At 42.2% G+C, this 11,442-nt stretch overlaps 1 protein-coding gene across 1 annotated transcript in view; it reads left to right on the top strand.

Annotated features, from left to right (window-relative positions):
- Positions 1-9,517, top strand: part of LOC117999905 (myosin-1-like) — a 19,205-nt gene extending 9,688 nt beyond the window's left edge. Inside the window, exons 12-25 of the mRNA XM_034989306.1 lie at positions 4-330; positions 925-1,051; positions 2,499-2,617; positions 2,762-2,958; positions 4,231-4,414; positions 4,680-4,845; positions 4,930-5,054; positions 5,463-5,771; positions 5,859-6,062; positions 6,487-6,612; positions 6,703-6,873; positions 7,143-7,247; positions 7,370-7,465; positions 9,263-9,517. Of these exons, the coding sequence (XP_034845197.1) occupies positions 4-330; positions 925-1,051; positions 2,499-2,617; positions 2,762-2,958; positions 4,231-4,414; positions 4,680-4,845; positions 4,930-5,054; positions 5,463-5,771; positions 5,859-6,062; positions 6,487-6,612; positions 6,703-6,873; positions 7,143-7,247; positions 7,370-7,465; positions 9,263-9,415 (2,409 nt within the window). The 3' untranslated portion in view covers positions 9,416-9,517. The remainder of the gene's footprint in view (positions 1-3; positions 331-924; positions 1,052-2,498; positions 2,618-2,761; positions 2,959-4,230; positions 4,415-4,679; positions 4,846-4,929; positions 5,055-5,462; positions 5,772-5,858; positions 6,063-6,486; positions 6,613-6,702; positions 6,874-7,142; positions 7,248-7,369; positions 7,466-9,262) is intronic.
- Positions 9,518-11,442: the final 1,925 nt, after the last annotated feature.

Raw genomic sequence — 11,442 nt, 5'->3', positions numbered from 1 at the left:
GAGAAGCAGCGCTCTGACCTCTCCCGGGAACTGGAAGAGATCAGCGAACGCCTGGAGGAAGCCGGTGGGGCCACCTCCGCCCAGATCGAGATGAACAAGAAGCGCGAGGCTGAGTTCCAGAAAATGCGCAGGGACCTGGAGGAGGCCACCCTACAGCACGAAGCCACGGCGGCCACCCTGAGGAAGAAGCATGCAGACAGCGTGGCCGAGCTCGGGGAGCAGATAGACAACTTGCAGAGGGTCAAGCAGAAGCTGGAGAAGGAGAAGAGCGAGATGAAGATGGAGATCGATGACCTCACCAGCAACATGGAGACGGTCTCCAAAGCCAAGGTACAATCATGGTTTAAGTCTTAAAGAGATTTCTGTGAGACAGGTGTGAGTGAGCCGCTCAAGAATCCTTAGTAACTGGCACAAGGAGACTACAGACAGTGCAAGCAGGAGACAGGCACTCAGGTGTGATGGGGGAAGCACTGGCTCTTGGTTGTGAGAACAGCCACACCCAAAGAACATATAGAGTGGAAAGTTAAGCTCTTCCAAATAAGAAATACGATTCAACTATATATTTTGGGATCTTAAAAACACCTCACCTTGATGAGGCTTCTGATTTCTCCCTTAAGCACAAATACATAATTTGCTTCTCAAAAAAATCGCCAAGAATTGAATCAAGTATCATTATTCTCCTATCAAAGAGAAGCCAGCTGAGTAAAGACTTGTATTCACAAAGCAGTTTACTGGTAGCATGTTTGGACTATGTAATTTTTTACTCTTTCCTTCATAATCTTAGGCCTCTGAGTTTTTGTTTGTAAAGATATTATACTCTCAAAATAAGTAAGTGCCCCAGCCCCTATGGAATGCTCGGATTATGGAAAATTCCTGTGGTCCAAATGCTTGCTTGAGATGCCTTCTACTACTTTTTGAATGCAGGGGAACCTTGAAAAGATGTGTCGTACTCTAGAAGATCAGGTGAGCGAACTTAAGACAAAGGAAGAGGAGCAGCAGCGGCTGATCAACGACCTGACGGCTCAGAGAGCGCGTCTGCAGACAGAATCAGGTGGGCCATTTACCAGTGTTGACCTGGAATGACAAATTTCCCTTGGATGCTTAATTTGCTGAAAAACTCTGCACTGACTTATTGAGAACACATATATACCCCCCTGAGAGGCACCCGTCACCACCACTATGAACATATCACTGACCACTGGCATGGATTGCTTTCTTTTTTGTTATAGTTGTGACTTTCATTAAAGAGATCCAGGTTCTTTTGTTTTTACACATTTTAAATAAAGCACATTTGACTTCCATCAAGTTACCAAATTAAAACTGCAGTTTCACAGTATTTGCACTTTTCAAAATGCTTGCACAAGTTATTTATTACTTTATTACTCTCAACAGTCTGTGTAATATAATCCACATTTTAAAGATGACAGACTATGACAGTGATGAAGTGACCGTCCAGGAATACTTACTCCACTCTTCTTCCTGAAGTCTGGCCAAATGCTGCTAGCTAGCACAGTCATGCAGAGAAATATTCAGTGCTACAACCAGCCCAGGAGCCTTAAGTGATGTTTGTAGAATTTTTTGGAGAGTCTCTGCATTTCCTCTGTCCCCTAGTCAATCCATCCAACTTTTTACCAAAGTTCCACCTCTCAAGTGAGAGGTAACAAGATGGAAATTATTTTATGGGTCATCTGGACCATTAAAGTAATACGCAGATCAAAGTGGTTGGAGAACCACTTTACTCTTTCATATTCATTGAAATATTGTTCTTTCTAGGACAAAGTTCAAAGTCAGGCTTTTATTATTGTACAGGTAGTTAGTACACTTCATGAAAAAAAAACTGTATTCTCAAAGAATCAAATGCTCCTTGTAGACTCAGAATCTAAGTTCCTTCTATAACTTAGTGGTATGGAAAAAAAAGAAAGTTGTGATTCTTATTAAATACTAACATCTCTTAGACTATGGACTCTGAGAAACAAACTGAGGGTTCTGGGGGAGGGCATGGGTTAGCCTGGTGATGGGTATTAAAGAGGACACATATTGAATGGAGCACTGGGTGTTATACGCAAACAATGAATCATGTTTCATCAAAACATCAAAAACTAATGATGTACTCTATGGTGATTAACTACATCAAAACTACACCAAAACTACATCAAAAACTAATGATGTAATCTATGGTGATTAACATAACATAATAAAAAAATACTAACATCTCTTGTTACATGCTTCTTGTTACATGCTTCTTGACCAATTTCTACTGTGATAAATAATCTTAAATATCTTCTAAAATATTTTGTGCTGCCCATAAGTATGTAATCAGCCTCCAAGCTTTCCATACTTCTCATTTTTACATAATCAGAACTGGAGTTTGGTGGCTTGCTGTAATCCATACTTACGCCAACATGTTTCAAACTCAGCTCCCTTTCCCTGCTCAGTTTTTAATCCAGAGCTCTGATTTCCAAAGTGAGGTTGAGTTTTCTCCATCTTGGTCTTAACAGGTGAATATTCACGCCAGCTAGATGAAAAGGACTCATTAGTTTCTCAGCTCTCAAGGGGCAAACAAGCATTCACACAACAGATAGAGGAACTGAAAAGGCAGCTTGAGGAGGAAATAAAGGTAAGCCCTACTTGTCACTGTCCTTATTTTTGAGGTTGTGTTCCGCTTACTTCTACAGATTTTCTTCTGATGGCCTATAGGAGCCTAGGGACTAAATGTCACTTTAAAGATATCAAATTAAGTCTCTGATCTCTATGTTCTCAGGCCAAGAGTGCTCTGGCCCATGCCCTGCAATCAGCCCGCCACGACTGTGACCTGCTGCGGGAACAGTATGAGGAGGAGCAGGAGGGCAAGGCTGAGCTGCAGAGGGCAATGTCCAAGGCCAACAGCGAGGTGGCCCAGTGGAGGACCAAATACGAGACGGATGCCATCCAGCGCACGGAGGAGCTGGAGGAGGCCAAGTATGTCCTAGACTTAGCTGAAATGGAAATATCTCTTCTAACAAAGCACATCTGCCATAAGCACTGTATGGGAAAATGTCCATTGCTCCCAAAACAAATTTGAAAAACCAAGGAAAAAACATGCATGAACATAAGCCAAAGCAAGACAAACATTCTAGGCAGTGCAGGAAAAGAAATTAAGCTAGAGGGCGGAAAAAGCAACTAAGGCAAGAGGAAGCTGAAGGACTACTTTTAAAAAGGGGGACTTTTGACATCATTCTATCTATAAAGGTGTAGACAGAGTAAGTGTTACTGTACTTCCTTGTGTCTCTCCTCCCTCTCAGCCACTACTGGGAAAGTCAGTCCAAGGTGTTAGGTGTGTAAAGGAAAAATAACTGGGCTTCAGAACATAGCTCCTCCTTCTGAGAACTAAAACATGGCTATTCGTGAGGGAGCAAATACATATATTGTTAAAGACTAAAAAGAAAACATAAATTCTGCAATAAGAAAGGAATCACATCTTTTCACAAAGGACCAAATATTCAATGCAATCAAAGGTTCAAGATGGAACTGTAAAGATGGAGAATCTGGACAGGAAGAAACCTACTCATTCAACAGGAAGTTTCAGGAGAGATCTAGTTGTTTATCTTGTGACTCATGTACAACCATTTGGTTGTAATCATGGTGGGTGGATACCTTAGAAGAGCCTCTGAGTGGAGGTCACAAAGCAAAACTGATACTGATTTGGAAAAGTTTATTTTTATTAAATGATTACTGAAAAGCCAGGAAAAATAAGGGACATGATTGGCCAAAATCAAGGATATTTGATTTGGGTTGAATTCATTCATTTGAATTCAATTCATCAAACATTTGAGCACTTAATATGTGCGACAGCCTACAAGAAACAAAGAGGAACAAGATATACACTCTACCCTCTGGAGATGAAAATTCAGTAGAGACAAGACATAAACAACAGTAATTCAAGGCAGATATTACTATTCTATAGAGGAGGAGTAAACCAGCCACTTTGATGGGTAAAATGTTGGCTTGGGCTGATCACAGATGACCTTAAAACCTGAGGATGAAGTATGGCGATGTTGAAATTTAGACTGTTTTCAGTATTTAATTCATCGGAGAGTGGGAATGAGCTAGCACAGAACTGGGCCTACAAAACAAGCTGGAAAAGCAAAGTATTAGGGGTCTGGCTGTAGAAATCACTCTTTTGTACCTACTTTGAAGCATCCAGTTCTGCTGATGGCCATTCACTTCTCTTGTTCTTATTTCACTTTTTAGAAAGAAGCTGGCTCAACGTCTACAGGATGCTGAGGAGCACGTAGAAGCTGTGAACGCCAAATGTGCTTCCCTTGAAAAGACAAAGCAGCGGCTCCAGAATGAGGTGGAGGACCTCATGATTGACGTGGAGAGAACCAACGCGGCCTGCGCCGCCCTGGACAAGAAGCAGAGGAACTTCGACAAGGTAACTCGTGTAGTGGCCTCTGCCTCAGTACTCAACACAGGATGAAAGCCAGCCTGCTACCTTCAGTGTGCAGTCTTCAAACTACCCGAGGGCTGTTCTCAGTAGCTCCTGCTCCACGGTAAGCAGTGGAGGGGCATAATGCCTGTGGTTTCTACTCTTCTCATTCATACGATTTGTCAGTCCCTGATCATCTTAACTCCAACACGTTCCGGGATAGATGGTGTCCATCCCATCAACTTTATTTGGACCATTCTTTGCCCCTCAGATCCTGGCAGAATGGAAACAGAAGTATGAAGAAACTCATACTGAACTTGAAGCTTCCCAAAAGGAGTCCCGCTCCCTTAGCACAGAGCTGTTCAAGATTAAGAATGCTTATGAGGAATCTTTAGACCAACTTGAAACCTTCAAGCGGGAAAATAAGAATTTGCAACGTGAGTACATCTCACCTTTAACAAAAGATCTGAAAAAATGTTTCCCGTCACTGAACAAATTTTTATATTTTTGCTCACCAACAGAGGAGATTTCTGATCTCACTGAGCAGATTGCAGAAGGAGGGAAACGTATCCATGAACTGGAAAAGATAAAGAAACAAGTGGAACAAGAGAAGTCTGAACTTCAGGCTGCTTTAGAGGAGGCAGAGGTAAACATTTTACTGTACATTCTAAAACAATTACAAGAGGAATTAAGAGTCCACTGCATGCAAGAATTGAGGAAATTCTTGAATTAAGAGAAAAGAAAAGTAATTCTGACTCTGTGTACTTAGTATGAGGATGGAGAATTGACTATATGTGCAACTAACACACCTGTACATCAGGAACTGTGCTAGACACTGAAAAAAACAAAGATGAATAAGTTAAGGTCCCTGCCGTCAAGAGCACTATCTAGCTGGGGAGACAGACATATATAAAATCAACAACACATTGGAGAAATTTCCAGAACAATGGAATAAAAATGTGTTATGGCAGCACAAAAGCAAGAACTGATTCCTATTTCTATAATACTATAAACTTCCATTCCCTGCTAATGTCACCCCTTGCTGTCATTAAAGGCATCTCTTGAACATGAAGAGGGAAAGATCCTGCGCATCCAGCTGGAGTTGAACCAGGTCAAGTCTGAGGTCGACAGGAAAATTGCTGAGAAGGATGAGGAAATTGACCAGCTGAAGAGAAACCACATCAGGGTCGTGGAGTCAATGCAGAGCACCCTGGATGCTGAAATCAGGAGCAGGAATGATGCCATCAGGCTCAAGAAGAAGATGGAAGGAGACCTCAATGAGATGGAAATCCAGCTGAACCATGCCAACCGCATGGCCGCAGAGGCCCTGAGGAACTACAGGAACACCCAAGGCATCCTCAAAGTCAGTGGGTTCAAAAGACGGCCCCGAAGTGGCTGGGGTGACTGCAGCCCTGAGAACGAGGTGTCTCAATGATCGTTCATTCCACAGGACACCCAGATCCACCTGGATGACGCTCTCCGGGGCCAGGAGGACCTGAAGGAACAGCTGGCCATGGTGGAGCGCAGAGCCAACCTGCTGCAGGCTGAGATCGAGGAGCTGAGGGCTACTCTGGAGCAGACGGAGAGAAGCAGGAAAATCGCAGAACAGGAGCTCCTGGACGCCAGTGAGCGCGTCCAGCTCCTGCACACCCAGGTGAGTATAACACAATAGTGAAAAATACAAAGGAATGAAAATGAAATTCCTGCTCATATCTTGGCATTACCTAAAAATGCATTCATAGTGTTTTATGGAGGATGAAATTTAAAACATTTAATATTTATGGGTTAACAATATCTATACTGTGACATCCAGTCACATTAAAAACATATTATCATCTCAGATAATTTATGGAACAAGGAGGAATACTAATTACTTAATTAACTAGTTTGTGAGTTCATTAAAAATCTGGCATCTTGCATGGAGCACTGGGTGTTATATGCAAATAATGAATCATGGAACACTACATCAAAAACTAATGATGTAATGTATGGTGATTAACATAACATAATAAAAAAAATCTGGCATCTTAATTTTGCTCTCATGTATTAACTATTTCTAAATTTGATATTTCAACCAGAACACCAGTCTGATCAACACCAAGAAGAAACTGGAAACAGACATTTCCCAGATCCAGGGAGAGATGGAGGACACTGTCCAGGAAGCCCGCAACGCAGAGGAGAAGGCCAAGAAGGCCATCACTGATGTGAGCAGAGGGCAACACGGTCCTGGTCAAACTTGAATCCTGATGTGCTAGCTCAGCTCTCTCAACTGGTTTTGTTTTACTACTCATCAGGCAGCCATGATGGCCGAGGAGCTGAAGAAGGAGCAGGACACCAGTGCCCACCTGGAGCGCATGAAGAAGAACCTGGAGCAGACAGTGAAGGACCTGCAACATCGTCTGGACGAGGCTGAGCAGCTGGCCCTGAAGGGTGGGAAGAAGCAGATCCAGAAACTGGAGGCCAGGGTGGGTCTTCTGATCATCGTATTTCCCACCTCATTCCAATCCAGTGCACAAGTTTGAGTACCTCGTACTGCTGGATGACTGGGGGCATACAGAGACGAATGAGAAATGTTCTTTGCTGCCCAAGAGCTTTTAAGGACACAACTAGACTAGGGCATAAAACTACATATAAAGCAGAGTAAAAGAAGCACTGCAGGTCATTTGAAGAAGGAGAAATCCACTGAGTGAATGGATCACAGTAAATACCTTTTAAAATACCTACCTTCTGGCAGGTCCGTGAACTTGAAGGAGAAGTTGAAAGTGAACAGAAGCACAACGTTGAAACTGTCAAGAGTCTACGCAAACATGAGAGGCGAGTGAAGGAACTCACTTACCAGGTAAGGAAAAGGCCTGTCTAGGTTTTCACCCTACTCTGCAAGGGCTCAAAAAGCTAATGTACAACAAAATGTTGATGGTATTTGTACTTTCAAGAGACTCACTCTTCAAAATATTATTTCAGACTGAGGAAGACCGCAAGAATGTGCTCAGACTCCAAGATCTGGTAGATAAACTGCAAGCGAAGGTGAAAGCTTACAAGAGACAAGCTGAGGAAGCGGTGAGTCCTGAACCCCTTGGAGTGACCATGCAATCCGCACCCCCCACCCAGCCAAGCCAGCTTAGTTACAGGGATGAAAGGAAAGGAAAGGAGGGTACAATGAGGAAGGATCAAAGGAAAAGGGTCAACAACGTTCTGAAGAAGGAGAAGAAACCAACCACTTGATGAGCCAGGGAAAACTGTTCCAGGGAAGGGGAAGAGCAACACAATGCTTTTGAGTGGACAAGAGTCTCATTCAAGGAGCAGAAAGCAACAGAGAGAGAGCAGTGGAGAGGGGGCTGAGGAGCGAGAGAGGAGGCAGATCACATGGTCTTCTAGTCCTTGGTAAGAAGTCTAGATCACATTCTAAGTACAATGGGACACTAGAAAGCCACAGGAGGTTCTAAACTGCTCAGTCATGGCCCTGATTTATACTTTTTAAAAAGAATATTCTGGCTACTTTGTAGAGAACAGATTGTCCAATAACACAGGTAGATTACAGGGCAACATTCTAGGAGGCTTTTAGAATGGGCCCATGGCTTGCCTGAGGGCAACAGTGGAGCAGATAGAGAAGAGTAGAGAGATTGAAGATACATTCTGGAGGGAGAAACTATAGGATGTGCTAATAGGTTGCCCTGGGAAGGTGACAGAAATGAAATCAAGGGTACTTCATCAAGTTCATGGTTTGAGCAACCAGTTGGATGGTGCAACAAGGACTACAATGGGGAACTAAGGGAGGAACAGATTCACAAGGCAATAAAGAAAAAGCATTTCTGTTCTGGAAACACTGTTTGAAATACCATCATATACATAAGTGAAGGTGACAAGTAAACAGTTAAGTCTGGAGCTCAGACAGTCTTGGTCTTGTTCAGACCAATAGATTCTTGGTACTCTACCTTATCTCATTTCCCCAGCCTATGATTTATTTGAAACAATAAATACCAATTTTCTAAGTATGTAAGTATGGATATATATACCTACTCATCACAGATTAGTTCCTCTGTTCATTAGTGGTTTTCATTATTCTGCTAACCTCTAAGGTCTGGGGTGGGAAGCAGGGGGTAGGGGGGCCGAATGAGAGAGAGAGAGAGACTTAACGTGTCTCTAGCCCCTACTTCCCTCATCTGTAACAGGAAGATCTGAGGTTTTATTCACGCTCTATTATTTAGTAATTCTAAGTTCTATTAATTTCTAAATTTGAATGCCATATTTTGAATAGTTGTCAACGATTAAAAAAGGACAATTACTAAAGACTAAACCCAAACCGCCCTTCCCAAATTCACTGCTTATCTGTTCAAACATCATCAGAGACTACTGAAGACTATTCTTGGAAACAAATTTTGTTTCATTTCTAAATTGTATTAAGTGGCGATAATTTACACTCCAATACTCAAGAGGCAATAATTTATATTCAAGGTTATTAGCTTGATATAATATAGGTTTTCTTAGAAGGTTTTTGTTGTTGTTGTTGTTGTTTTTTAAGAAGGTTTGGTTCATTCACCAAACTCTGGGAAAAAAAAAGAGGTTGGAAAGCTGACATATTTAGTAGTAGCTCTAAGATGTTTATATGTTAAAAAGAAGAACTTTTAGGAATTTGGTAGCAAATGTCACCTGTCCCTCCTTGTTATCCATGAGTTCAAGAAGCATGAGAGGAATTAATACAAAAAAAGAAAAAATTCAAGAGCGTTTCTCTAGTTTTTTTTTTTTAAGGTTTACTAGAGTGAAGCATTTTTAAGTAAAAAGAAATTTGAGACCAACTGACCTAAGAAACTAGAAATTCTGAACTCTTTTCCCTCCTAAATGCATCTCCATTCTCAGGAGGAACAATCCAACATCAACCTCTCCAAATTCCGTAAGCTCCAGCACGAGCTAGAGGAGGCTGAGGAACGGGCTGACATTGCTGAGTCCCAGGTCAACAAGCTGCGGGTGAAGAGCCGGGAGGTCCACACAAAAATCATAAGTGAAGAGTAATTCAACCAAATGCTAAAAAGTGACCAAAGAAATGCACAAAATGTGAACATCTTTGTCACTCTGTTTTCTTACTTTGTTTTTCTGCAGATAAAAAATTTATCCGCAAATAACTTGTGAGTCTCTTTCCCACCCCCCAACCCCCAACTGTGTCAATTAACCTTTCTCTGCATCAAGAAAAGAAAGAAAGAAAGAGAGGGAGGGAGGGAGAAAAAGAGGGAAAGAGAAAGATTTTGGCTTATATTTTACAGAGCAGGATTTAGTCACCAAGAATAAAACATGATAGGAACAGCCAAGCCAATCCCCGATAGTAAATGCCCTCAGCCACACTTGTCCCTGTGGGGAGCAGGTGAAGTCTTGAGGTGGGCATTAGGCTTACAGAACATAGAATATGATAAATCTCACTGGGCAAAACACCAGCTAGTTATCAGAAAAAGCTGATTTCTGTTAATGAAGTAATTTATTTTCTTCGTAAGATGGTAGGAAATTCTTGATCTCAAGATTGCATAAAAATAAATCAAAATAGTAATTACCTACATAAGATAAATGAAACTGTAAATTTTGACTGGACACTCAAAAATACTCTAAATGCAAACTCTCTGCTATAAATATATGAACTATTAAGTCGGGATTAGGATCCCTTGAGAGGGAAATACATTCTGTGGATTTTCTAGTCCTTTTTAAATACGAGATTTTTAGTGTTTTGCTCCCTGCAATAGGTTTAAGTGGTTTTCTTGGGCATCCTCCCTTGCTGTGTCACATTACAACAGGAAACAGGAGGGAGTTAAGAATGAATATATTTGCAGTACCTGTGCTCTCTCTGGAAAGTCCTGTGTCTCTTACAAGGCTTTCTCCCAGTGCTTCTGACAGCAGTGGGAGGCCAATTAATGATTTCCCGTCAGTTCCCTGCTCTCATTATTTGGTCTCTGGATTGCGATGCTGTGCCTTTCTACAGAACTACAGCAAACCACCATCATGATTATAACTGGTATCACTACCACAGAGCAACATGGCTGAGGGTAGCCCGGGCCTTCCGCTTACCTCATTTTTAATAGACAGGGAACAGGTAAAATAGCAAGTTTCTTTTCAGCTAGCAAGGTAACAAAGATCTTACAGGAACCATATACCTACTTCAAAAGAACAATATAAGACTACATGTTTTAAATTGTACTATCTGGTGGGTTAAATCATCCAGCTGCACTCGTCCAAGACCTTGGCTCCTGGGGAAGATCCCTGCGGGTTGTTAGGCACCTCCACTTATTTTTGTGGATCCTTGGAGACAACAGTTTATTCTAATGCGACATCTTGACCTGCGCTTTAAATTGAAATCTACCCCTCCCTGATCACAGCGCTTGCTGGGAAGCTCTCGAGAGGTGACCTTTACTCTCGCAGGCTTTCAGAACTCAAGTTCTGCTGCTTATCCTCTTGTAGAAAGCTCCTCTTCTTTGAGATTCGTGCTCTTCTGCTATTCCCCATGCCCCCTGCTGTCCTTGACTGACTTCCTTCATTATGATTCTGGCACCTCTTCCCTGTCCACCCAATTCGTACCACATATGTGGGAGATGTCAACGTCCACATGGATGATGCCTCCAATACAGACTCCCATCCTCCGGTGCCTTCTCCTCCCCTCCACCTCGTCCACGGCCTCACTCTGGAAAATGCCCAAACCTCACACTCACTCACCAAGTCAAGCAACTCCTTTCTGATCTAGCTCACATGTTGCACTATCCCAAATCTAACAGTTCTTATTCAACCATATGGGACCTCCAGTACTCTGACCTTTTATTTCTTCCATATTCATCAGCCTCTATTTCTCTCCCAAGGAAGCAAAAATGTATATTTTTGTCCACTCTCTTAACAATGCCCTAAATTCCTTTGCCATCTCCTATCCTTTGTCACACTTGAATGGAAAGAAACTAAACCTGAATGAATCCAACAGTTCACTACTCCACACTTGCATGGAGATGGTACCACTATTAATTTCCAACCACGAACCCCACTGGGCCTTCGGTGTTGGGAGTTACACAGTC

This window comes from Mirounga leonina, unplaced genomic scaffold (genome assembly GCF_011800145.1).
Source record: "Mirounga leonina isolate KUSES-001 unplaced genomic scaffold, KU_Mleo_1.0 Mir_488, whole genome shotgun sequence".
Lineage (NCBI taxonomy): Eukaryota > Metazoa > Chordata > Mammalia > Carnivora > Phocidae > Mirounga > Mirounga leonina.
This window is presented reverse-complemented; position numbering and strand designations above follow the sequence as displayed.